Source organism: Apiospora hydei, assembly GCF_038363865.1.
Source record: "Apiospora hydei strain CBS 114990 chromosome Unknown utg000002l_segment0_segment0, whole genome shotgun sequence".
Taxonomy (NCBI): domain Eukaryota; kingdom Fungi; phylum Ascomycota; class Sordariomycetes; order Amphisphaeriales; family Apiosporaceae; genus Apiospora; species Apiospora hydei.
In genome coordinates, this window is record NW_027117361.1 from 2,610,275 (window position 1) to 2,636,919 (window position 26,645).

Here is a 26,645-nt window from a genome sequence, read left to right on the forward strand (position 1 = left end):
AATGAGACAGGGATTGCTGGGCCGGCCGTCACGTGGTGGTGGACTTTTTGGGTCGCGACGTGGTGGCACGGATGTACAGATGTACAGTCTCGCCTCTGCCGAATACAGTAATGCAATAGTCGGGTAGCAGTTGCCAAGCGTTGCAAGAGGAGAGAATGAGAGAGAGCGCGCGAGAGAGTGGCCAGTGTGGTTGGCTGCGGGTTGATCCATTGTGCGGTAAAACGGCCTTCTTCAGCCCCACGGAAGCGGACGATCAACAAGCCATGGGTACTGCATGGGCATTCGACTGTGCATCTTAGGTAGAGGACCAGCCTGTGTCTGCGTATCAAATCTATCTGCCTGCCCGTCTGCTCCAGGCGAACTTTCGGGGTTTGAGGATGGAAATCAATCGCTTATCGAGCTAAACCCCCGAGCAGAAAGCAGATCTCAGCATCGAATCAATTGATCAGAAAAGAAAAAAAAGAAAAAAGGAAGAAAAGAAAAAGGAAGGAACGACACAGACAGACACTACTACTACTACGGTCCATTACTTACATGCAACCATCCACTGATTGATCAAATTGATCAATTGAGTCGATCTCACCAGACCACTTACGCACCTATACTTACTACAACCTAACTCGATCTAGGCTGACCTAATATTCCTCCTTCGCCCCCGAGCCTCGCCTCTCAATGCCCCTTCGTCTTCGTCCATGACATCCAACTAAATCTAGAGATCCGGACTTCGATCGGCCGAGTCGCTGGTTATGCATAACCTGGCCCTGCCACTGTCACCGTCACCGTCACTCGCCTGGATCGCCAGATGTCCTGTTGCTGCTTCGTGCCAACGTGTCCGAGTTCTTGTTTCCCCAGGACGGTGACCATACCCTATATCCCCAACTGCTTTAGGAGGATTGAAGTACGACACGCGACGTAGTTGTCGTTTTTGTTTTTGCTGTTGTTGTTGTTGTTGAGGAAGACCTTCCCAGAATCGCCGCCCCCCAATGGCCGACCATGCAACGCCGACGCCGACGCCGACGTCGACCCACGACCCCGGAACCGGCCACGGAGCTGCACCTTCGCGAAGCGTGAAGCGGCCTCGGCCAGTCAAGTCTTGCATGTAAGCCAGCTATTCGCGTCTTAGGTGAACCACCTACCTGCCTGCCCGAGTACGAATTTCTAATCCTCCGCAACCATCCTTAGTGAGTGTCGCAAGCGCAAGCTCAAGTGCGATCGTCTGTTGCCATGCTCACAATGTCAAAAGTCGCAGCGCCACTGTCGCTATGCCCCCGACGGTGATGCTGCCAACCTTTCAGATGCCTCCGATGCCGAGGTATCGGAGCGCGCGTCCAAAAAGAACTGCGTGCCCAGCGCTGCCCACGAGCAGACCCCGAGGACCCGGGAACGGCTCCTTCCGGCCTCGTCCCAACATGCAGTTCTCGAGGATTACGGGGCCAGGCTGGATCGGCTAGAGACAATCGTCCTTGCGAATGCCGAAAGTTCGACAAACTCAACCCCTAATCTGCGGCACCAGCCTCTCACAGCTTCCTCGATGACTATCCGCGGTCTCACGGTCAAGGGAGGCTTACGGACGAGGTTCTTTGGGCAAAACAGCACCCGCGTGCTCCTCAACTTGGTAAGAGCAATCTACCTCCTTCGTGGAAAGCCCAAGTGCTGACTATCCAGTAGTTCGACGAAGCCAAGGAATTCATGTTCTCCAGGAACAAGCCTCGTGAAGTCATGGAGGCATTTTCCGACATCCAGAAGATACACAGGACACTTCAGGATGAGCAGAGGAAGGCACTTACACCAATCACGGTTTTTGTGGACAGCATGACCCCGATCCAGAAACGCATGGCAGACATCCTACCGAAAAAGGCGTTATGTGACCAGTTTCTGCAGGTATATCTCATGGCGTCCGAGTCCATCTACCGAGTCCTTCACATCCCTTCCTTCATGGCGATCTACAATAGGTGGTGGGAAGGCAACGTGCAATCCGAGTCCTTCTTGCCACAGCTTCTCTCGATACTCTGCATAGGCTACAGGTTCTTCGGCCTGGGAAAAGGTCTGCAGCCCGATCGAGACGGCGTTCATATACCTACAGCTTGTAGCCTGGTGAGGGGGTGGCTGGACGGTCTCAGGGGCAAACAGTTGGTGGATTTCGGCACGCTTCAAGCCGAGGTCCTGCTCTTGCTGGCACAACGTATGATCAACCCCAAGAACCAGGAGACATGGACTCACCTGGGTCTGATTGTGCGGATGGCCATGACCATGGGACTCCATCGGGACGCATCCGAGTTTCCTCTCAAGATCTCTCCATACTGGGCTGAGCAAAGGAGGAAGCTGTGGTACACCATCTTGGAATTAGACGTCCAGATGTCGACGCAATGCAACTTGCCGGTTTGTGTCCGTGATGGCGATTTTACGTGCCGACCGCCGCGGAATTTGAACGACGATGAGGTCTATCTAGAAATGCAAGAACTCCCGGAGTCGAGGCCGATCGACCACATGACCGATTCGCAAATCCAGGTGTACGCCTCGAGTACAATACGATATCGTTTCAAGGTGGTGGATCTCATCAACCGCATTGACAGCCTGACCGACTACCAGCAAGTAATCGAGACCGGCACAGCACTGGAGCGCGCCTTGGATGACATCCGCACAGTGGCGCCTCAGACGCTTCCCGCCACTCCCGAGGAGAGGAACAAGCAATGGGCGATCCGGACGGTGTTGGACATGCACTGTCGCCGCGCACTGCTGAACCTGTACCGGCCTTTCGCATTGAGCACCCCCGACGTGCCTCAGCAAATCTTGGCCGCTTATCTCCGATCCTCGGTGGCCTTCCTCACCTACCTAGACGATCTGGATCCAAGCTCTGAAAGCTACACGCAGCTCTGGCATAGTCATAACCTCGTCTTCCGGCAAGACATACTGCAAGCTGCGCTCAGTGTCTGCTACTACATCAGGCACATCATCGCCGCCAACAACGGCAAGTATGGTAGCCATGCCAGAAGCAGCGCCGCAGCAACGCTCCATCCGGGGGTCTGGAACCCGACACGGACGCAGCCCGAGACGATTGAGGAGGCATGTCTGATTGCCTCGGAGAGCTCCATCGCGCTCGCGCTGCCACGGCTCATCCGCGTGGTGGAGAACGCCTTCAACTCCCAGACCCGGCGCATCCGCGAGATCGGCACCGACCTCAAAGATCTCGTTACCCTGACAGTGGTACTGAGCGTCTGCCGCGGTGGCACCGTCAATGAGGTGCAGAAGAGGGCTCTTGATGGCCTCCAGGTCATTATCGACACGGGCTTGCAGTCCATGCAGACAAGCCATGAGGCCATTGCCTCGCTCCCTGTAAGTGAAGATTCCCTTCCTTTGTCCATTTCTGGTTCCATCTCAAGTTCGTACTGCACGCAAATACTGTTTTAATTTCTGGGTTGTAAGAGTTATTTCATGATAGCTGACCAGCGGGGAATATGGACTGTCTTACAGACGCCCTTATCCTTGGTAGCTATACAGACGCCTCCAGGCTACGTGAACCCTGTGCAACCTTTCGTAATGTCCGATGAGCTTCCTAACGTGGTGAGTCGCTGGAACCGAGCCCCTTGTTGATCCCTGGAAGCTAGGCTGTGGTGGTGTGCCTGTTTGCTGACTTTTCTCCGGCTTCAGATACCCGATGATTTTGCAATGTGGGATATGGAGTTCTGGCAACCGCTGTTACAAAACGGCACGATCTGACCTCGTCAGCTGGGGCGTTGGCTGGGGTGATTGAGTTACTAGCTGTCAATGATGGTTGACCTAGGTTAGAAATAGGGGTGGTGATGATTGCTCATCCCCTGGGGCTTCTTTAATCATTAAGACCCGGCTACGAAAGCCATATATATATAGCACATCCATATACACATTCAATATGTGTGTACCCTATTTAATGAATAATACCACGTTCGCTTATCCGTTGAACTTCTGGTCCAACATGGCAGGGCAGGATCAACAATATTCTACCCCACACACCATCTCTTTTTGTCGGTATCTGCTGATCCTTAGATCTTATATATCTACTTTTAGATACATGTATGCATCCGCCCTAGTGCCCAGGATCTGTTATGTCCACCCGATGAGTCTTGAACTTCCTCGCGGGCACCTTTTGTGCGAAGAGTATATCGAGTTCTTCGTACGTTCGTCCAGCAGTCTGGGGATATGCAAGTCAGGGCCAGTATCACGCAGTACAGGAGAGACTTGGAACGGGGATATATTACTTACCTCGGGCACACGAAAGAAAGCCCAGACATAGCAGAGGGCAGCGAGGCCACCGAAGAAAAAGCCCAGCTTTCCTTGCATGTTGGCCTCGTCGGGATTGATCATGTACGGAATGGCGACCGTCATGGCGATGCCGACGAGCGCCTGCGCCGCCGTGGCCACGGCGATGGTCTTGGACCGGACGCGGGTGGCGGAGCACTCGCCGAGGATGGTGAAGCAGACGGGGCCGACCGAGAGGTCGTAGGCGAAGTTCCAGATGAGCATGAGCGAGGACTCGGCCCAGGCCACGCCGGCGGGGCGGCCGGGGATGCAGTCGAGGATGCCGATGAGCAGCTGCAGGACCACGAGGGCCGAGAGGCCGTGGAGGTAGATGGGGCGCCGGCCGAAGATGGTGAGGAGGTACCAGGAGATTATGGTGGCGACGAAGCCGACGGCTTTTGGTCCCGGGGGGATGCGGGTCAGCATTTTTACATCCGCAGTTACGTAGAGTTACTTGTAAAGTTTGACTCACCTAAGAAACCAATGCCCATGTCAAACGCTTTGTCAGTCGGAAGGCCAGCCTTCACATGTCTATATTAGCCCGAGTTGCCAGAGTCGACAAATTGAGTGCTGTTAGGGGTTTGGCTAAATGCGAGAAAGGGGGGTAATCCAAGGAGGTAGCGGCTTCGGGAAGTTACATCACTACTGACCAGCTTGAAGAAATAGGTCCCATAGTTGATGAGATAGATACCTATATAGTAGGTGAGCAATCGTCACTTGGTCTCATAGGCTCCATAGAGACATACCAGAAAGTACTTGTATACTGTAAACACCAACCGAGATCTCCGTTCGGCGTATATTCACGCTCTTAAAGCAATCCCAGTAAGTGCTCCCCGCCTCAATCTCCTGCTCGAGGCGGTCTGTCTCGGTAATGACAGCCAATGTGGCCGCGACATCGACCTGCTTGGAGGATAGCCGCCGGAGGGCGTGCTCAGCCTCGGCGAAACGCCCCCGGCGTACCAGCCACCAGGGGCTCTCGGGGATGAAGAACATTCCCGGGATGATGATGGCGACCCAGAACCACTGCAGCGCAAAGGGTATGCTATAAGCCCAGTGGTCGGTGAGCTGGGAGGTGCCGGCGGTGACGCCGTTGGCGAGCAGCTGGCCCATGACGAAGCACAGGTTGGTGTAGCTGGTCAGGACGCCGCGCAGGGCCAAGGGGCAGACCTCGGACGCGTAGGCGGGCGCGATGACGACGTAGCAGCCCAGCACGAGGCCGCCGAGGAGCTCGCCCGCGAGGAGCACAGGCAGCGAGCGCGCGAAGAACTGGATGAAGACGAGTCCGCCCGTGAGGACGACGCAGACGCCGAAGGTGCGCTTGCGGCCGAAGAGATCCATGGGATAGGCGGAGATGAGGGCGCCGATTACTTGGCCGATGGGGTTGCCCATGGACAGGCCCGTTTGCCAGGGAGCGCCTTTTGGGTTTCCATTGAGTACTTCAAGTTGCATTTGCTTTGGGCTGGGTTATATAGATGGCTGTAATCACTTACTGATGATGTACTGGACAAACAAACATGCGTGATACTGTTAGTCTAGTCTAGACAAGGGCTGAGGTGGTATATATACTTACTTCCCCTCATACTCGTAGCCAAAGTCGGCGGCAAATTGCGGTGTCGCATACAAGTTGCCCAGGAGCTGCGGATCAAAGGCGAGCATGATGACGCCGATGGAGACGAACATGGACCAGCCGACCGCGGCCGGGTAGAGCTTGACGGCCTGCCAGAAGGCGAGACTATGCTCGTGCTGGATGGCCTCGGTGAGGACGACATGGTCGGCGCTGGTGGTGGCGCCGCCGCGCTTGGGATCATCTGCCGTGTCGACGGTATTCATCGCGACGGGGGCGGTAGCAGCAGCAGACGTTATCAGGTTTGTTGTTGAATCCTGGTCGCCTTCTTCCCCGGCAGCACTCGTGGTACTGCTGAACTACAGAAACCCTGAACTCAATACGTTGTTTGCGCTAATATATGCAAACACAAGGGACAGCAACAAGAAGCGGAGAGACAAGGGCGGACTGACAATTGGCGACGACACGCGACAACGGAGACATGCTGATCGTCGTCGGCTCCTGCCTCCATGGTCGGTCGGGTAGGCAGTTACTTATCCTGATTATCCTCTGCTCCCTTCTTATCGAATCAGCGGACATGCCGTGCCGTGCAGTGCAGTGCAGTCCCCCCGGCAATCCTAGCCGAATTTAACCGGCACGCCCAGCGATGCACGCCACCGTCTCTCACTTATCCAACAAGCCAAGATTAGTATTCGTGAAGAGGAAGAAATCCAATGCGGTATATGTATTAGTGATACGGGGGATGCAGGCAAATAGCGAGGTCGTAATATTACTGGATGAAGTAGCCAGGGGGAGGTGACTTGGTGGGAACGTTACAGTGAGAGTTGGTGGAGTAGTAACATCAAGTGAAGGGTGAGGGAGAAGTTGCAGCGGCTGGGCAACCTGCACTTCCCCGGAGTTTCCCTCGAGTCCCTGGAAATGGCGGGGTACACATACTTAGGTAAGTATCCAACCCGAGCGCTAATGCATGTCGGATGTCCGACTATACCTTGCATCATGTACCTCGTATATGTACATCAGCCCCTTGCCTACATGTTATGCATTATACAACATATCGTATCAAGAGAACGAAGAATAGAAGAAGGAAGCACATATGTCCATGGATATATATTGGAAGCCAGCTGCTATCTGTCTCTACCTCGGGGCGATAACAGCAACGTCTCTCCCGGCATGACCTTGCATATCACCGTCCCGGAGCCCGTATCCAGTTCCACGTGCTCGAACCCGTCCAGTTCCACGTGTCTCGGCTGACTATCGATTTCAACGTGCCCCTGTTGGCCCCGAGCTCCCTGCGGACTGGCTGTCTGGACATAAAATGTAGATCCGCTGCTCCGTCTTCGCAGCGAGCTGACCCGGCTGAGGTTCGACCTCATCGGGCCGTCCCCCTTCGACATCATCGACCCCGCGTCAAAATGGACCAAGAACCCGCTCTCCGCGTGGTGTCGCTGCTGTCTCGTGGCCGGCCGCGGCTCTCGGAGCATCTGGAGCAGGGTCCGTCCGTCCTTGAGGAAAAACGTGGTGATGGGGAGGATGTTTGCGGCCATGATCAGAAAGTTCAGAACGAGACTATTGTCCTAGGTATCAGTATACTCGAGTCGCATTGCATGTACAGAACAGAGGCATTGTTGGGTAGGGAGGGAGGATGATGTGCCACTTCTCAAGTATTGGGCAACTTACACTGTGAGGATTGTACCGACTGGCTGAGGCAGGTACCTGTCCCTGCTAGTGGTGAGGGAGATGAAATACATCTTGACCATTATTGTCACGGCGATGCTAACGCAATTATCAGTATCAGCCATAGTCCCGCAAAGCTTGGCGCTGGCGCGTTTGCCTCATGACTTACATCAAGTTCGCCACCGAGAGAAAGCAGAAGCCCCATTTCAGCCCGCGCCGCGCCGTGGCCGAGTTCTGGTGCACCACGATCAATACGATGAAGGCCATGTAGAACTGCGAGAACAAATCGAAGACTATCGTCATGGCGAGGTCAGTTCAGGTGATCAAAAAAGGAAATTCAATGCGTAAGGGCGGGCTGCCGACTCACTGCCTTGGACGTATTCGAGACTATGCCGGGTATGTAACGCCCAACACTGCCCATCGGTGCCCGGGGTCCAGAAGCTCGACATGGGCTGGCATTGGAACAGGCTGGCAGCGATGAAGGCGAAGTTCACCAAACCAATGACCAGGATCTGGATCTCGAGCACGCGCCTCCAGATGTCTACTTGGAGGAGCGGCACCAGCGAGAAGCATATCGCCGCTTTGGCGGAAGTGGCGCCGAGTATCAGCCACGGGTGCGCAAAGAAGTCGGCCTCCAAGGCCGCTTGCGGCTTGTCCCAGTTTACCGTCTCTACTATTATGAAGAGGTTACTGACGCTTCCCAACGCCTAGGGAAGCGGGAGAGGAGCATCATGGTCAGCCGAGAATCGTAGATAGGTAGGCAGACAACATGTACATGGTAAGCGGCGACGAGGATGGGGCGGATACCATGTCTCCTTGAACGGTTGTGTAAGAAAGAGTAAGTGAGTGAGCAAGGGGGTTTGTGTGTGTGCGAGATAGGGAGTAGTTCTCACCATAGCCAAGCCGACGAACCGGTCGGCCCAGTGTATTTCTCGCTTGTCTGCCCGACTGACGAATATCCTCATGACACACGTCCATAATGCGACGACATTGGTCAATATTGACACCGCCAGAAGGATCTTTCCTTGATCCGGCGTGGTTGATGGCAGGCTGTCTTCGTCCGGGATGGTGTCCGACATGGTGATGATGGTGACATGAACGACAGTAGTTGACCACACGGAATGCGAGCTCGGGGGTGAGGGTAGGAGGTTAGAATCGGGGGCCGTCAATAATAAGCTAGTCAGTCGTGCTGATGGCACCGGATTATTCACGTGCCGTGTCGGGCTATGGTGTGCCTGAGTATACAAGCATGTGTGTGTGTGTGTGTGGACGGCAGCCAGCACCTTTGCTTTCAGGGTCGCCGATCTTGTTTATACGGCGATCTTCGTTCTTGTTTCTAGTGTGTATGGGACCGAAACACCCCCTGGCGAGATGGCAGAAGTTGGAAGAGGGAAGAAAAGAAAAAGCTGACAATCACGATTCTATATAATCCGCGTTTCGTTGACCCTTTCCCGAGATAGACTTTTTGCAAGACGGCAGCAACTACCACTTGTGTATGAACAGCTTGGCTCGGAATCGCCTAGAAACAAGTCGCAGTCACGGGTAGGGATCGGTTCAGGTCGTTAAGCCCCGGAAGAGTATTTTTCTGATAGTCTTGAATTTCTGGGCGCGGGTGCTTCTTTTTGATCTCGCCAAGCCACGAGAGATTGCACCTTTCCCGGACCAGATGGGTAGGGCAATGCTTTCTAGTTTGAGGCAGGGCAGACATGGCCTTGATGCACACATGCCAGGTTGGGCTGCGTTGGATCACTTAAGCAGTTCCGACATCCCACCATGACGGATACTGTGGACACCCGAGGCCTTTCTATTGTCAGGGAGTTGGCGATAAGAAACATGCCTCGAATCGATTGAGGCCTCACAGACGATGACCCAAGGCAGAGAGAGGACCCAAGGGGGCGGTGCCGTGCCGTGGGGTCGCATTTGTCACTGATGCTTCTTTGTCGTCTGCGATTGCTGTATCTGGCCCCTGGTCTGCTGGTGTTGCAACCATTTTAAGGTTTCGGCAGAAGTGACGCTTTGGCAGGGGTGGCCCCTGGAGGATGCACATATCCCATCCGGCTTAAGGGGGCGGCTGGGCTGTTCTCGAGAATCATCGCCAACTGCCGGTTTCTGGTGTACGGGTATAACCAGTCCGTACGAGTGTTATACGCACGAGTAATATTCGACAGACCGCTGATCGTTGAGACAAGCACTATTCTCCATCTAACAGTCAAACCATCTCGGGCTCGGGCGGACGAACAATGCCAAATTCGACAATTGACCCGAGACTCGTGTGTGGGGAAACGGCATTATGCTGACGTAGCTACAGGCACAATGCCTGGATTGCCTGATCTAGAGTTTGAGCGCATGAAATGGCAATGCCCTGGTGCAGTGGTGCTTCGCTTTGGGCGAGCAAGAACTGTCGACGTTTGATCGACGCCTAGAACGGTCTATTAAAGGAAAACCCAGCAAACTATCTCCACAAAAGACCTGGCCGTCTCATCTCGTGTCTGAAATCGTCACCAGACAATAGGCGCCATTCAACTGAGTCGCGCTCTGGATGTCGTGATGCACAGGGGGACGGGACTGGGACTACGCAGGTACACATAGATCGCCCAGTGAAAGGAATGCATTGCTAACATTGATGCTGCAGGTAAGCGAAAAAACATAAATTACACACATACATACATACTTTGATAGTCGTCGCACCACTCCTCTAGAACCTGGCCTCAACCTTCTTCAGGGTGTCTTGCAATGCCCAGGCACTGGACTTGCTCTTGCTGCGAACGGCTGCTGCCTGGGCTGCGGTGAAGCCTTTGGCTTCGATAGCTGGGTTGTAGCCCAGTTTGTTGATCGTACCGATCGTGGCAGAGTCCAGCTTCGGCACCTCACTCCGGTCTGGTCGGGAATAAACAGTTACGACGACGGCTCCTCCCAGACCCAAGTTATGTTGCAGCGCGTATTTGGTGTGGGGGAAGTCCCGGTTGTTCGCCCATCCCCTAAGATGCCAGACTAGCTCGGCGCATTGCGCAATGCCGGTAGCGCCGAGAGGGTGGCCCTTCGAGATCAGGCCACCAGAGGGGTTGATGACCATCTTGCCGCCATAGGTGATGTCGCCCTTCCGTACCATTTCGTGGGCCTTGCCCTTCTCGCAGAGACCGAGCGCATCAATGGTGATCATCTCATTCGCAGAGAAACAGTCATGGAGCTCGCAGACCTGAACATCACCGGGAGCGATACCTGCCTCGGCCATAGCCGTCTTCGCTGCGTACTTGGACATCTCAAACCCCATCAAATCAATCGAGCTCTTCGAAAACAGGCTCGGGGCATCCGTTGCAAGGCATTGGCCAGCAATGAGGATTGCGCGGTCCTTCAGGTGTGGCCTGGCATCGAGGAACTCCTGCGAGACCAGGACAGCCGCGGCGCCGCCATCAGAGGTAGGGCAGCACTGCAGCTTAGTAAGAGGCTCGTGGATCATGGGCGCCTTCATGATCTGCTCATGTGTGTAGACGTCTTGAAACTGCGAGTAAGGGTTCTTGCCAGAGTGCAGGTGGTTGATGCGGCCAATCTCGGCGAAGTCCTCCAGCTTAGCGCCATACCTGCGGCGGTGTTGTGTTAGGGGCCACGGTTCCTTCCACACAACGGGGGAGGGCCAACTTACTTCTCCATGTATTCTCGCCCCGCATTGCCGAACATCTGGGCTGCGCCGGGGGCATTGGTGACGCCTCTGGTCTCGGCCATCATCATGCCGCTCGTGCCGGTGGGGTTCTCTCTGTCGTTGAAGAAGCTCTGGAGACTGCCGCGCATCATCTTCTCAAAGCCCACGACCAGGATGCAGTCGGCCCCGCCATAGGCAATGGTGGTTCTGGCCATGGCAAGGCCGGTCGAGCCGGTCGAGCAATTGTTGTTGACGTTGACGATGGGAATCTGGGTCATGCCGAACTGGTAGAAGACTCGCTGGCCGCAGGTCGAGTCACCGTAGCAGTAGCAGGCAATGCCCTGCTCGACATCGTCGTAGTTGATCTGGGCATCTAGCATGGCTTTGACGCCAGCTTCGAAGCCCAGTTCGGTGTAGTCGACCTTGCCGCGGGGCTTGATGAATTTGGTCATGCCCACGCCCAGGACGTAGACGGGGGCTTTCTGTTTGGACGGCATCTTGACGGCCAAGCTGATTCTGACAAACAAACAATCACTCACTCACTTACTTAACTTGGCGCTGGGCTTGAAACAAATTACTGTAGATGGGCGCGTTGGCAGTGGAGTGGAAAGTGTCTTGGTTGATATCGATTCCGCGTCGAAATCCGGGGGTAAGTGAGGCTAAAGTATCTAGCTGCGCAGGTATTGATTTAGATGGTTTTTGACCCGCCGGCCGCTACCCCATGAATCTGCGTGATGATGGCCGTTGCGTTGCAACAGCAAAGCGCGGGGAACACTGGCCAGTGGTCACGCAGCATCAGCATGGACCGAGGCATTGTCCGATTTGGTCGTAGTGCGAGACGCGGAGCTGACGGCGACAAAGGTACAACATCAATCAATAGTACATACGACCCCCTACGGAGTACCCCTCTCCGATTGATTGACGAGGCAACCTCCCCATACGACCTGGACTGCACGCCACAAGGCCACAATTCTGGCCACAAGCCCTCCCGCGGCGGCCGCGAACCCCGTCTGCAAATCATAGGTACACTTGCCGAGGTGCTCGGGTACAAGCTCTCTTGTAGATGCTGCAGGTGTGGATGCGGCGTGCGGGGCGGCGGCAGTTGGCAACCAACATTGTCGGGGAATTAACCATTTCGGCTGCACTATGTGCATTATTAAGTAGTGCGTGATAGTAATACCTACCGAGGCGAGGTCAATCGTCGCCTCGCTCGCCTCACTCGCCTCGCACGCCTCGCACTCGCGCTGGCATGTTGTTCAGTCGAATGCAGGTAGGTAACCGCACCGCACAGGCGCCCGTGCGACCTTGTAGGTAGATTGACATGTCATGTCATATGGTGTTTATGGTATGAGTATGAGATGGCCATGCAAAACAGGCCCTAGACGGATCGTCGCAACGAGCTAGGAATCTCGCGACCGCGAAATGCCCCCTCGAAATCCGGTCTTCTCCTAGGAAGAAAAACTCGCCGGTGTGCTGAGCGGCAGGCGGATTGCCTAATTTTGATCCGCTGGGCAAGAGGCTCAGGGCTCCCACCGTTTTGGGAGGCACGGCTGCAAAGGGGAAAGCGCAGGCCAATGGATCTGTGCTGATAGATTGAGTGCGAGATGCACTAGGGATGACATGTCGGGTCCCCACTCCGCGCCCAAGCTAGTCCTCGGCGGATCCTCCTATACTATCTACATGCATATACTCGTCCAAACCCGATAATCACGGATCGACTCGACACTGGCCTGAAAAGATGCCCCGAAAATTCTCGACGGCCGGAACCTTATTGCTAAGCCACGCCCGTGGACTCATGGGGGCCATCTGCCCTCCTAAAGGCCGGACTTACACAAGCCCCTTTCGGGTCTTTTTGTCTTGGGTACCGGAGGTTTATGGATCAAGAAGGAACTGACAGTCTTGCGCATCGGGATTTGGATGCGCCCCATGCCAACTTGGCCCGGGTCGGTCTTGGCCAGACCCGGCCGAGGACTTTCCATGGATCTTGAGATGGTCACTCTCCTCTCTTGGCCGTATCCCACCTCCCTGGTTTCATGGCTCCATCAAACCATCGTAAGACCCCAGTGCCAGGACCCCACATGAAAACCTTTGTGGCATTTCCGGCTCGATACTGTACTGTGCTGCCATACATGTACCAATGCTAACTGTGTTAGAGTTTAGCCTAGCACTATACGGCGAGGAATAGCCGGGGGTGTACGGTCACCGGCGGAACTTGCCACTGCCACTATAGAAGACCTGGGCATGGGCGCCGTGCAGAGAAACAGCACTGGAAACGGTCGTTCTTGCTAGGTGCGAGGTGGCTATGCATGTAGGGAACCATATCAAACAAGTCGAGAGCGATATGCTCAAGCGTCTGTGTAAGTGCATCTCCTGCTGATATTCCGCCCAGACACGTGGGCAACCAGCCACTGAATGACACATGTTGGGGCAAAAACGCATGCTAGCCTGACTCAATCGCCAGGAGAAGACCACAATAGCGCCATTCCTACCCGTGATGCCGGTATTTCAAAGAGGGTCAGAGATTTGCGCCCTCCGTGGGTCCTTCAACCATATTCGACTACTAAGTATTATCACCGAAAATTCCATGCTCACTAGTACAAATCCCTTTTCGACTCTCCGCGATGGGCTACTCTCTGAGACCCTTTTAACTGAGTCAAGTTTGGCTTCGGTGCAAATGAGAATGACGGTAGTATGTTATTTTAAAGGACTCAAACTCACAAAGAATACAATAACTTCGAGGATTGGATTCAACCCTAGCCTTGGACTCCTTCGGTGCCAGGGCGTGTTAGGAACGTACCTATTCGACGGCAGAATCAGTTGTGTAACCTTCAAAGGTACTCTTCTGTACTGGGTCAACTTCAAGTCGTTTGCTTCTACAATGTCTTGGAGCAGCGGTACCTGCGGCAAAGAGTGTCTTTGATTGGCGAAGTCTGGGCGGACGCAACCCGACTTTGGTTGTCCAATCAGAATATTCAGCTCCAAGCGAGTTGGGTGCTCTGCTGTGTTATATATAGGCTTATTATTTGGCTGATAAGGACCGCGAAGCCATGCAAATAGGAACTCCAATGCAGCTGAAGTCGTGGGCGTCTCGCCCTCACGTCCATCGACTCAAGGTTGGTGCAGGTTGCAGTTCACACGAATCAGAACCCCCTAAGCTGGAAACGCACCAATCAAGAGACCGCGATCCCAAAAAGTATCGATAGATTGCTGTATGCAATTTCTCCCTGTAGCGGCAACCCCCCAGTTGCTATGCATGCGACATTACTGGTGGATCAGCCGAAGCGGAACGAGGTCCCGAAGACTTACAGCGCGCGTGTGTGTACAAGCGAGAGTTTTGCAGGAGTTTTGCAGGACCGATGGGCAGGCAACCAGCGGAGCCGGAGACGCCTCCGCTATCAAAAGAAGGTTCATTTCGTCCTTTGTAAGGCTGGTTGTGTCCGCCCGCCTCTCTTCTGCACGCACAAAACCCAACCCTATTCCGACATCGTCCATGTCCCTCGACCTCTGCCTTTCTAGCCACTATCTGGGCTCTTTCCTCCAAAATATCCGGCATGGGAGCGGACTGCTTGTTTGTACAGTCTCAACGCTATACTCGATCGCAATACGCTGGCTCGAAACTCGTCACCTACACGAACAACCCAACCCCGAGTCGATCTTCAACAAGAACCACCCTTGGAACAAAGCTACCATCATGTTCCATCACGTTGACGAGTGGCGGCACTGTTAAGCACCCTTCGAAATTCCTTGACACGGGACCATCCATGCCAATATGCACTTCGAATGTCCCTTTCGAACGTCAAACCAGGAGACGGCTACTCCTCTGCGCTTGCGGAAGATGAACCAGTGTGCAGCCGAACCGATACCGAAGACCAAACTGCGATTAGCTAGCTACCGGAAACCTCATATCGATCTTACCCGTTCCTAGACCTCGACCGTATCGACCAAAGGGTCCCCCATTTGGACAATACCCAGACGCCGAGAAACCCAATTACAACTACCGGGCTTTCGACGAGTAGTAATGGATCAAGTGATCTTAAACCTTTGTACGCTTGCATTCATCAACATTCGCAGACATAACGCATCACCATTACTCAGCGGTATGGCCGGGCCTCCCTTGCAGTACACATATAGGTGAGGTAGTACAAGCAAACCTGCAGCCGGGACCATTGCTTGGTGCAGGCAGGAGAGAGCAAAGTCCTCTCCGAAGATTACACTACAAGCCATATCATAGGTCTCGAAGTCAACGTCCAAGAGATGGAGGCCTTCGCGGGCTGATGGGATGCTAACAAAGCAAACATACATTTTCTTACCCGGACTTCGTCACCACGCCATTTGCCCTAGATGGCCCGTATAAGATAAGTTGCGAAACCAAAACCGTGCACGGCGACGGTAACGGCGGAATACCTTTTTTTGTCCCCTTGGCCTCTTTCCTCCGATGCCTAACAAGTGTTGTGCATGCGAAATTCGAATGCGGGAATGGATCAAGGGCCAAGTCGAAACACATCTTGCTGGCTGATGTGTTGACTTGTGTCCTTGTCTTGGTTGGCTAATCGCAGTTTTTGGAGCGCGGGGACCAATCTGCAGCAGCAGCAGCAGCAGCCAGCCAGCCAGCCAGATGCTACCTAGGCAGATGCTACCTAGGCAGATGCTAGCCGCTCGGTGAGTTGCTTATCTTTCCCCAGTCCACCCACCCCAGACCGCGGTGAGGATCGAAAGGGCTTAAGCGACGTCGATTCCAGGGATAGAGCTAATTGAGTTTGGTAGGGTGGTTTTTTACAGGCCAGCTCGGTAAGAGGAGAAATTCAAAATCATGCAACAACTTACAAGGAGGGCAACAATGAACGGACGAGACGATACTCGCATTGTTACGCAAAGCGTGCGTCCATGCCTAGTCCCTATTGATCAGTGGCGTCGCAATAGCGCCGTTCTGGCCGTTGACCTGAGGAAAATTGCGTGGTGGGTGGTGGCCAGGCCGATTCTGGCTAACCTAGTGGGTTTCCCGCTGGAACAGGTCAAGACAAGAGACCAGCTTCAAGAACGCCCAAACTCTCCTCGCTCGCACCGAGTCTCGACTTACCTCTCTTTCATTTCCTTTCTCACCCATCTCCATACTCACGCTGCCGTTTTTGCAGGAGCCCAAACCTGTGCCCATGGCCGCCTGCCGGTTTTGCTTCGCTGGAGCCGACGCTCGTCTCGCTGCTGGGCTGGCAAGGCAACATGGCTACAAGCTTCCTGCCCCCGTCAGTCAGTAGCACCTCTCCGCCGTTTGTGCTAAATCTACTGTCCCCACGACCAGGGGCGCTTACATGCAACCCCCAGGAGGGGTGACCTGTTCCGGATACGTCCGGCATCCGCTCCGCTGTCCATTGGTTTGAGCTACCGGAAAAGGTCTTGTTCCATTGACCTGGGTTTGGCCGCGAGGCTCAACAACTGGAGATGAAGCTGGTGTGTACCTACCAAGATCAGCCTAATCAGCATCAGATTGGGCGAGGCATAGAGGGCAGCATCAGCATTGGCGATACACTACTGCCTTAACACACCGACACTCACTAGCATTCTGCCCCCAAACCCGCCGATTGCACAGGGCACCCGGCACTGGAATACCACGCAACGAACACCAGCTCGACCGTCTACAACGCTCCATCCACGCGCTTCACGTCAGCCCTCTCTCGCACCTTTCTCACTCCGTCCATTCGGCCATTCAAACAACGGGGCGGGCACGGCTTGTCTCGTGACTTGGCCCAAAACTAACCCATATGCATTTTGATCCCAGGCGATTGGCACCCTCGTTTCCCTCGACCACCGACCATACCATGACACTTGCCCTTCGTCCGAGGCAGACTGATGGGAAACTTGAAAGCGGCATGGTCCCCACCGTTCTACACGCCACAACCGCCACTTGCACCAGCCTCACTATTTCCTCGCTCGCAGGGTTCTGGGCGATTAACATAATCTATCGTGCGGTTCAAGCGCCGGGAGGATTGTTCGTTTCGGGTTCGCACTGGGTGTAGGATTGCCAATCCCGGTTGTGTCGCCTGGGCATCGTGAGCAGCACACCTGAGAAGCTGCCACTTGCAGGTCATGTCGCGTTCGCTGCGCCCATTGCTGCCCGCCGGCCGTGGACAACAAAATAGCTCCGACTCGTCGCCTACTCCCCAGGTGCCTAAGCGAACTGCAAGCAAAGCCGCCTGCGAGGCCTGCCGCCGCAGAAAGTCCAAGGTTGTTCTGCCCATCTTCCACACGGATCGGTCGTTTTCTTCTGTATGCGCGACTGACTGTCCACTACTTAGTGTACCGCTGAGCGACCGCGGTGTGCTATCTGTGTTGAACGACAGACTCCCTGCGAATACAAAACCCTCCCGACGGAAACCCACCTCACCGCGCAAAAGCGCCGATTGACTGACCTCCAGGCAAAATGCGAGGCCTACGAGGATCTCTACACGATCCTCAGGAGTCGACAGGGACCCGACGCGGACATAGTTCTTCGACGGATTCGAGCCGGCGACGATGTTGCAGCGATCGTGAAAACCATGCAAGCCGGCGACCTTCTCCTCCAACTCCGCCTCCGAGCCCCGGATCGATTTCGATATGAGTTCCCATACATACGAGAAATGCCACCCGATCTGGACGGCGACACCTGGTCCAACCCGTACTTGGGGTCAACACTACATCAAAAGGCTCTAATCCACCCCTCCCCACGCCAATCGCCCGCCGTCGATCTGGAGACGATCATGTCGGATGAATCACAGAGGATGTTCTTGGTGCCCTACCATACGGCTGAGATGGCCGATCCCAAACTCGAGTCGGCCGATATTGCAAAGTGGACAGCTGTGACTCCCGACAACTTGCTTCTGCGCCGCCTCTTGAAAATATACTTCATCTTCGAATTTCCGTTTCACCCCTTTTTCCACAAGGACCTCTTTCTTGATGATTTGCTGAGCGGGGACCTCCGGTTCTGTTCGCCTCTTCTCGTGAATGCAGTGCTTGCAGCAGCCTGGTGTGGGTTTTTCGTATATACTATTTGTCCCGTTGCGAATGGCTGACCCTTCCATAGCACGGAAACAGCGAGTTTAAGTCTCGGGCTGCTTATTGGCACCCTGATAATATGGGATATCGGTTTCTGGCGGAGGCCAAACGACTCTTGGAGCTCGATCAGGGATCTCCCAAGATCACGACCGTGCAGGCTGCTGCGATCCTCAATTCGGTTTGCATCATAAATGGCATTGACGAGTTAGGATGGCCATTTTTACTCAAATCTCTGAGTTTGGCGCGACAGCTTGATCTCTTTGTTCACAGCCGAGAGTCGAGCCGTTTGTGGCAGATCGTTGCTGGTACCACGGCCTGGAGTCTGTTCAACTGGCAAGCGTAAGCAAAACATCACTGCTTTTTTTGGAAATTGATAGATACTAAGATCGGCGTACAGTGCAGTCTGTTATCATAATTTCAGGCCGCCATTGGTGGATGAGCCACCTACCTGCCCACTGCCGAACCCTGACGCCGAGCCGGACTACTATGGCGATGTGCGAGTCAAGTTTCCGGGGAGCGACACGGCTACAAGCATCTCCAACGGTGCCGTCTTTAGGGCCATCTCAGAGTTTCGCGAGATTATGAATGAAGTTGCCCAGAAATCGTTCAAAGAACCACAAAGCTCAAGTTACATAACGTTAAATGACGCCTATGGCGCATATGGTAAACTGCAGACCTGGTAAGTGCGCGCTGTCAATTGGCAACTATCCGGCGCTCGCACGTCCTGCCGACTCCCTGTGTAACATAGTGCATCTTCGTTGGTCTCATACTAAACGAACTCAGGTACCAGCGACTTCCAGAGGCTCTGACCCCTGATCGGATAGCTCTGCCAAGCCATTTGAAGCTTCAGTGAGTTTGATCCGGCTCGCCCTCTCAATCACTAGCCTGTTCTAATCCAAATATCCCGAACCAGCATGCATTTCCACATACTCCTGGTGGGCTTGTTTGAACCATATACGCATATCGAACCGGCGAGCAATCATCCTGCGCCGGAATTGATCGTAGCCAAGTCGAAGGCTTGCTTCGAGACTCTCGTGCGCATCTACTACCTTCGTCATGGCTTCGAATCTTACGACACCACATTGTTACAGTTTCTCCCGATGCTTGCATTCGGCACGTTGAGCGATTTGAGAGATGCAGATAAGAAGGATCTCGACTCTGAAAAGCGGAAAAGCCTTATCTCGACACTGGTTCTATGCGCCAAGGGCATATGGGAACAAGGGCGGAACTACTACGGAGCAGAAGCTGTCTTCCATTTCCTCCTGGGCTCACTGCGCCCCGAGGACTCGGAGCTCTCGGATGTATTGAAGCGCGAGGTTGCGAGCTGCGACGATGAGGACGACAGGATGGCCATAATGATTCGTGAGGTTCGGTCGCAATGGCCTATTGGTGTCTACAGCGCAACAAAGGAGCCCATTGACCACTCGCTGCACGAATTCATCCGCTGGTTGGAACCACAAGCCAGCAAAGGCAAATCAACCGAAACCAATCACTTTAATCTGACCGCCAATGGAGGATGGGTCAGGTACCAGCCTTAGCCCTTAGCCAATCACACGCAACGAAATATGTTCAAGAGGCCAGGCATCTTTACGTTGTGGACTTGGGCCCTTCTTCACGACCCTTCGAATGCGATCCGCTGTGCGAGGTCGGAGCCGAAAACGGGGTGGCCCTCCCCCCTTTGCCAGGGCAACCTTGTGCCAATCTATGACAGTGGATCATTATTACCCAGAACTAGAAAGTCCGACTTGCCGGGTCGGGTGCCGGTTAAATCAGTTTCACGAGGCAGAGAAGTCCCCAGACGAGGATAGTCTTTTTGACTCGGTCGTCAGTCTTTGCGTCCAGTGCACAGGCATGCGAGACCAGACATGCCCCGATGCTTGATGGAATAGGGATTGCAAGCCCATAGTGTGCCCCGTACATTATCTGGGATTCCATGATCCTACGAACCGAATTGGACCCCCATGGCCAACATTTCGAAAGCGATTGAAGCCGTGGAGAGAATTGATGGGACTGAGCGGGTACGTGAGTGGACGTCAAAGGTGAAAGCTTTTGCCCGCTAAAAACGGCATGCCTCTTTCGTTGAGCATTTGTATTTCTTTCCAAATCGAGGGCGAGTGGCGTGGCATCTCCCATTCGCAGCATATGGGCCTGCTCGGTGGCCAGTCAGGTCATCGAAGTCTGGAAATCCGATGTTATATATCACATGTTTTGCATCTTGGTGGTGGCGATTCTATTTTAATGGTACCGAAAGGCGTCGGCCGACATTTGCGGATTGTTTTTGTTTTTCTTCTAGATACCTCGTCTACATGTCTTGTTCTGCATTTCGTCGACACACACATACATACACACACCATGAAACCTAGCAATTAGAAATGATAAGGGGTTAAACCGAACCGGGCGCCACGAACTGGCCAGTACCCCTTGAGTACCCCTTCCACGTAGTTTGCCGCTGTTTATCAACGGGACATTCAACCCGAAGACTGCAGGGGTGATGCATGTGCCCGTCTGTCTATATCACCGGCTCGTTGCATGTAACACAATAAGCGGTTTTTTTCTTTTTCTTTCTCTGCACGCTGCTACATTTACAGAAGATTCCGAAAGAGATATACTGCATCGTATTATAGTCACCCAGGCGAACATGAAATCGGGCTTGAGTGGAGTTCAGAGTATCGTCGTGTACAAATCAAGTATTATCCATATCTCATGACGAGATAAGTTGGTCCTCGGCCGCATTGCATACTAGACGTGGGCGACTAGTATCACTGCCGTAGATAGACATTTTGCTTATTGTTCAGCTACACACATCTAAAATTGTAGTGCGAAATGAACCCCCTGTGGCTATGGAGACGCTTTGGTTCAATCGTATGCACAAAAGCTGTCTAGTCTAACTATCTATCTTTGCGATTCTATTCCTGTGGCCTGTATACTGGGACGGTCTTGCCGTCGTAGACGTTTCCACTGCTGTCGTACGGCGACTTCTCTCCGGCGAGCCCCTTCCAGATACTCTGCACTATCGGCAGCACGCCCTGGCCGCCGGCGCCGACCAGCTTCAGGTTGGGCGGCGGGACGGGGAGCTGGCTCGCCGTCTCGTTGTGGAGGAAGCCGGCGTATGACCACGAGTTGTCCAGCGCCGCCAAGTTGGCAGGGTCCCGGTTCGCGTGGCCCGTCGCGTCGGCGACAAACTGGAACACGTTGGCGGCCGCGTCGTAGCGGCCCAGGTTCGGCAGGTCCCAGTTGCTCTGCGCCGTCGCGAGCACCGAGTAGTGCGTGTAGAAGGTGGCGTCCTCGGTGCCCTCGAGGCTTTTCGGGACGCCCGTGCCCAGCAGCAGCGAGGCGATGCGGTTCGGCTGGTCGTAGCTGTCGGCCTCGTCGTAGGTCAGCTGGATCACCGTGCGCTCTTTCCGGAGACTGTTCTTGTCGTCGAGCAGCGGGAGCAGGAACTCGTGCGCCCACTTGGTCGCGTACTCGAGCGTCGTGTTGTGGCCGTCGTTCCGCATGTCCGGCGACATCATGACGTATTGCGGGACGGTGCCCGCCGCGAGGTCGCGCTTGAAGGCCTCGAAGGATCGGAGCTGCGCCAGGCACGTGCCGTTCTTGTTGATGCTGTCGAAGGAGGCGAAATGGCTGTTCGCGGGGATTCCCCGTTGGCTGTCAGCGTTACAGTACAAACGTGTTGGCTTGGTTTCACCACTCAATGTAGTACCGGGAACGTTCTCATAGTCGAGCAATGACTTCAACCTACTTGTGCTTCTTCACGTAGTCCCATGTACCGTTCGCATCGAGGCTGAAGTCGGCCAGGTAGCCGGGTCCCGGCATGTGTTCGTAGTAGCCGGCCCAGCTGATGCCGCGCGTCTCGAGGACGTCGACGATGGTCGAGACATTGTCGGGCACGCGCACGCTCTCGTCGTGGTTCAGCCCGAAGTAGTCGCCGGCCACGGAGGCGAGGTAGTTGGGCTGGCTGGGGTGCGTGTTGGCATAGTAGCGGGTCTGCAGGATGCCGTAGCGCTTCAGGACGGCGAAGTCGGGGTCTTTGATCACTTGCGCGAAGTCCTACATTGACGGGTTGCAGAGGTCGGTTATTATGAGGAAATACTCCAAGACAGAGGAGAGGGAGAGAGCAATGGCGGCGGCTCGGCGGGCGAACTGACCTGGTTCTCGAGCCAGATGCTGATAAACCTATCGAAGACCCGCCCGGGGACGATGGCACTATTTGCGGGCGCTAGGCCGACGAGGAAGCCCACTAAAAGAAGTAGGCACAGAAAGTTATTCGGCATCGCTGAAGACAACGCTGGACAAGCATGGCCCGACTTGTCGCATCTGGTGTTCTGCCGTATATGCACCAACAGACAATCTAGTAGCAGGGCTTGGAGGCTCTTGGGTTTTCAGATGAGAAATGCCACGATTCAGGTCTCAGGGGCAGGTCGCGAGCCGTGTCTACGCGGCTCGCTATAGGCCAGAGCATCATTCCATTGCAAGGAAACAGTAAACCTTGTTGCCAAAGCTGTGGCAGCTAACCTCCAGGCTGTCTTCCCAAACCCAGAGATTCAATCCAAGTATACATGGAACTTTCCCGACTAACTTGCCTACCTATACTCGTAAAAATATATTTTTACCCGAATCTACCTATACTGCGGTGATCTGATTGGGTTTCCAGCACTCATACCTTTCCCCCTTTCTATTTGCTGTCATTCGATGTTGCGCTTCTGTTGGGTCGTAAGTCTTATTGCAGAACAATCCACGCTGTAGGTGTTAGCCATCCTATTTTCAATGGCAGGAGCGATGCATTAAAGTCGCAACAGTCAACAACCAACAATTCATCAAATTATTTAACATCTGCACTCGGCTCAGTTTCCATTTACTCCGAGAAACCCTGACCAGAGTAAGCGAATGAGTCACTGCGAAATGCCATTTGACGCGTGCGTTGGTAGGCGGGTAGCGGTAGTGTTGGTTGAATCCTTGGGTTTGTCAGCTCGCGGGATTTTCGCCCATGCTCGGACTTCCGACATCTCCGAGCGTGAGTTTTCCCTATTGCTCCGGATACCTTCAAAGTCAGCAAAGGTCCCCCCGTGGAATCACCGCCCATCCGTGTCTCGGCCCATTGTAAACTCAGCTCGAGTAATCTTATCAATCTCTGATCTCCGAATCAACTATCTTGGCTAGCTTCGTTTAGTTGTGCTGCTGCTCCGGGTTGGCCACCCGCCCGAGATAGACCAACCTCATCATCAGTAACCACCATGGTGGACACAACGGCAGACACCACGGCGGCAGCACCGGAAAAGATCACCCATCCGCTCCACCAAGAGGGCAGACACGATGACGATCACAACGACGAGGGCTCGCACTCTCATGATGATTCAGCTGCTGGTCACCCGCCGCGCAAACGGCAGCGGGTCCGTCTGTCGTGTCTAGAGTGCCGCCGCCGCAAGTTGTCTTGCTCAAGAGAACTTCCCTGCGACCGTTGTGTCAAGTCGGGCACCCCCGAACGATGTACTTAGTAAGTGGAACTTTCTGCGTGTGTGTTGCAATAAACCACTGCTTGCATGAAACCTTCTTGTGCTACCCGGCTCGTCGGGTTTATATATATACATGCACCTACACAAATGGCCCAGGCTCGTGTAGGTGCTCGGCCGAAGTCGCACTTGCTCGGCGATATGTTTCCTACAACCCCCTCCAGGTCGGACTGTGCATTGGTGGTCTACCAAAGACGCCTTGCCATGCTCACGAAGTTTAGCAACCACATCGACTTCGTTTTGGTGGCGCATGCTGTCATCCTACATCGCTTACTGGCTATAGCGCGTACCTGTTACGAGAGTTCCCTTGACTTAGCCACTCAAAATATCATGGTTGATTATATAAACTGACAATCTGGTATAGTGAGGCCCGCCCCCGTGGAGATGGTGCGGTATCTGATAGAGCATCCTCGGCCCTTCTATCAGACCATGGCCTTGTGTCTTTACACCCCGGCGACAGCTCTCATCCCCGTCGGGATATCGAGCCCTCTGTCCTCAGAGACGCTGCTCGGGACCATGACAGGATTAAAAGGCTCGAGCTCGAAGTGTCCCAACTCCGGAACGCCCTATCAAAGCAGACATCGCTGGATGGCACGACTGTAGCCTCCCCATCGACGTTGCGAGATGGGCTCAAGGGAAGCCCGGCGGCTGCGGTCGAAGCGCCACCTGGTTGTGCCAACGAACCCTCTGACGGTCTGGAATGCCAATTTGTGAAGGGTAACCAGTTCAAAGCGCGTTACTTCGGTCCACACAACTCCTGGTCCTCTTTCTATCAACTACGTAAGGATTTTCTGTTGTTGTCTTCCTTCCCCGGCCGAACATGGCGTATTCAAGAACCAAAGCTAACGTTATGTCCTCGTAGATGGATTGATGCCGTTCATGAAGGAGACAGCGAATCAGTGGTTAAGGCCACTGAACATACAGAGTAAAGATCGAGTGAAGCGCAAGGAGGACCGTGACAAGCGGTTCTTGGAGCCCGATGCGTCACTCGAAGCTCTGTTGCCCCCAAAGACGGAAGTCGACCTGCTCGTCAACAAGTACTTGGACCATTTCGAGCAACTTCATCGAATTCTCCATATTCCCTCCTTTTGGCGCGAGTACAACAGCTTCTGGGACCCTACTACCCCAAGATACGCTGCTTTCACTGCTCTGGTTCTCGCTATACTATCGATATCAAACTCTCTAGATGAGCATGCGGCCAAGTTTGTCGGTGTCAAGTCGAGCTCGTATCAGACCGCGGAGAGGTGGATCAAGGCTTGTGATGTTTGGCTAGATAAACAAAGCCAGAAACACCGCAAACTCATCCACTATCAGATCATATGTCTCCTGCACGTCGCCAGGAGAATCAACGTCATCAAGAAAAAGAGACAGTGGGCATCGTCGGCTGCTTTGGTGGCTAACGGCATCTCGGTTGGCCTTCACCGTGACCCAGACTCCGTCTCCACCAAAATCACCCCCTTTTACAGTGAGATGAGGAGGCGCCTCTGGGCCACCATGATGGAGTTTGACATCCAATCCTCCTTCGAGCAAGGTCTCCCCACCATGCTGAGTCAGCTGGACATCCAGGCCAGGGCACCCCGAAATATAGAGGACGGTGCCTTCGATGAGGATTCAGAGTCGCTCCCGGCATCACGTCCCGCAGACAAGTACACGTTCGCCTCCTATCAGCACATCAGCCGACAAAGCTTACAGCTACGCCTGGAACTTAGTCAGGTCCTGTCTGGACCTACTCCGCATTGGGACTGGGACCAAGCCACCAAGTATCGCGACTTGGTTCTCCAAGAGATTGATTCGCTGCCTCCGTTGGACCAGTTAACGAAAGACGCGGATGCCGTTTCTCAGCCCATCCTCGGATACACGTTGCTTCATTTACAGCTGCGACAGTATCTCATTCCACTGCACCAACCTTTTCTGAAGCTCCGCCAGTTCAACTCGAAGTACCAAGTGGCTGAGTATTTCTACTATAATGCAGCCCGAGACCTTGTTCTCATGCATGACCGTCTCTTTCAGCAAGGGATGAGGGCATTATATTTCCTGCGAGACGATGCGTCGAATGCGGCAATGAACTTGGCTCACGTTTCGCTTCTCCAACCCAAAGGTTAGTATTGTGCGGGAGACGGCCACAAGCCCCCAACCTATATACCCCTATCTATCACCTTCGTCTAAGTTGATTGCCTACCATTTTTGCTAATAGTCAACGTTTCAGAATCACTCGGGCTTATTGTGGCGAATTCGAATGATACAATCCGACTCATGGAGAAGTGCGTGGCGATGAAAGAAGATCGAATACTTCGGGTCGGCAACAACGACCCTTGGGGTTATTCGTCCCTGTGTGCCGGGATAGGATTGTTGGAGACACACTTGGGCATCAAAACCCCGGATGCTGCTAAAGCGTCATCGGCGGAACGGTTTATCAGCCTTCACTACAAGCTTCTGGCTTACCAGACGGTAGATACCAGTCAGCCGCCCAGCGGTCCAGAGTCCTATAATGGGCCCAAGGTACGGCACTTAAAACTTCAAACCCCATCCACGTGAAAATAAATAAAAATAGAATGACACTAATCCGTGAAATATCTAGCCAAATACGCCTTCTTCCATCTACGGGGCGTCCCCGCTGAGCTCTTCCCTGGGAATGGCCTCTACTACCGTTGCGGCAACGCCTACTCTCTCGTCCGCGTCAATGCCTGGATGGCTCATGCCCATGGCTGATCCGAGCCAGTCGAGCCAAGTTTTCGGACCCAACCCTGACTACAATCTCGACTTACTCGGCACGAATTTGAACGACCTGTGGGGCATCGATTTCAATGAGAATTTCATTTGAGTGTAGCTATATGAGTAAAATCTTGGTGGCGAGGCGGCATTAATTGCATAGCCTGCGTGTATGCTGGTGGATTGGGAGCGGCAATGTGAGTGTAACAAAAGAAACAATTCTCTGTTGTGTGCATGCATAGGGGTTTTG

General features: G+C 54.0%; 7 protein-coding genes across 7 annotated transcripts; 3 read left to right on the top strand and 4 right to left on the bottom strand.

Moving 5' to 3' along the window:
• Nucleotides 1-983: 983 nt before the first annotated feature.
• PG997_000831 (uncharacterized protein) lies at nt 984-3,717 on the top strand (the record flags this gene model as incomplete). The annotated part of the gene is made up of 5 exons (XM_066805146.1): nt 984-1,099; nt 1,183-1,615; nt 1,669-3,333; nt 3,448-3,561; nt 3,649-3,717. The coding sequence occupies 5 exons, from the start codon at nt 984-986 to the stop codon at nt 3,715-3,717; spliced, it is 2,397 nt and encodes a 798-aa protein (XP_066674919.1).
• Nucleotides 3,718-4,063: 346 nt separating this feature from the next.
• PG997_000832 (major facilitator superfamily transporter maltose permease) lies at nt 4,064-6,350 on the bottom strand (the record flags this gene model as incomplete). Its single annotated transcript, XM_066805147.1, has 7 exons — nt 4,064-4,168; nt 4,240-4,670; nt 4,748-4,796; nt 4,926-4,966; nt 5,022-5,734; nt 5,846-6,190; nt 6,292-6,350. 7 exons carry the CDS (start codon nt 6,348-6,350, stop codon nt 4,064-4,066), a joined length of 1,743 nt encoding a protein of 580 aa, XP_066674920.1.
• Nucleotides 6,351-6,963: 613 nt separating this feature from the next.
• PG997_000833 (uncharacterized protein) lies at nt 6,964-8,592 on the bottom strand (the record flags this gene model as incomplete). The annotated part of the gene is made up of 5 exons (XM_066805148.1): nt 6,964-7,405; nt 7,517-7,612; nt 7,683-7,806; nt 7,881-8,220; nt 8,407-8,592. The coding sequence occupies 5 exons, from the start codon at nt 8,590-8,592 to the stop codon at nt 6,964-6,966; spliced, it is 1,188 nt and encodes a 395-aa protein (XP_066674921.1).
• A 1,616-nt stretch (nt 8,593-10,208) lies between these two features.
• PG997_000834 (Non-specific lipid-transfer protein) lies at nt 10,209-11,647 on the bottom strand (the record flags this gene model as incomplete). Its single annotated transcript, XM_066805149.1, has 2 exons — nt 10,209-11,091; nt 11,154-11,647. 2 exons carry the CDS (start codon nt 11,645-11,647, stop codon nt 10,209-10,211), a joined length of 1,377 nt encoding a protein of 458 aa, XP_066674922.1.
• A 5,584-nt stretch (nt 11,648-17,231) lies between these two features.
• On the top strand, nt 17,232-19,714 carry PG997_000835 (uncharacterized protein; the record flags this gene model as incomplete). Its single annotated transcript, XM_066805150.1, has 6 exons — nt 17,232-17,369; nt 17,441-18,160; nt 18,205-18,515; nt 18,574-18,855; nt 18,960-19,025; nt 19,090-19,714. The coding sequence occupies 6 exons, from the start codon at nt 17,232-17,234 to the stop codon at nt 19,712-19,714; spliced, it is 2,142 nt and encodes a 713-aa protein (XP_066674923.1).
• Nucleotides 19,715-21,082: 1,368 nt separating this feature from the next.
• PG997_000836 (acid phosphatase) lies at nt 21,083-22,450 on the bottom strand (the record flags this gene model as incomplete). The annotated part of the gene is made up of 3 exons (XM_066805151.1): nt 21,083-21,800; nt 21,919-22,226; nt 22,325-22,450. 3 exons carry the CDS (start codon nt 22,448-22,450, stop codon nt 21,083-21,085), a joined length of 1,152 nt encoding a protein of 383 aa, XP_066674924.1.
• A 960-nt stretch (nt 22,451-23,410) lies between these two features.
• PG997_000837 (uncharacterized protein) lies at nt 23,411-26,507 on the top strand (the record flags this gene model as incomplete). The annotated part of the gene is made up of 5 exons (XM_066805152.1): nt 23,411-23,670; nt 24,051-24,466; nt 24,549-25,784; nt 25,881-26,185; nt 26,265-26,507. The coding sequence occupies 5 exons, from the start codon at nt 23,411-23,413 to the stop codon at nt 26,505-26,507; spliced, it is 2,460 nt and encodes an 819-aa protein (XP_066674925.1).
• Between the last annotated feature and the right edge of the window lie 138 nt (nt 26,508-26,645).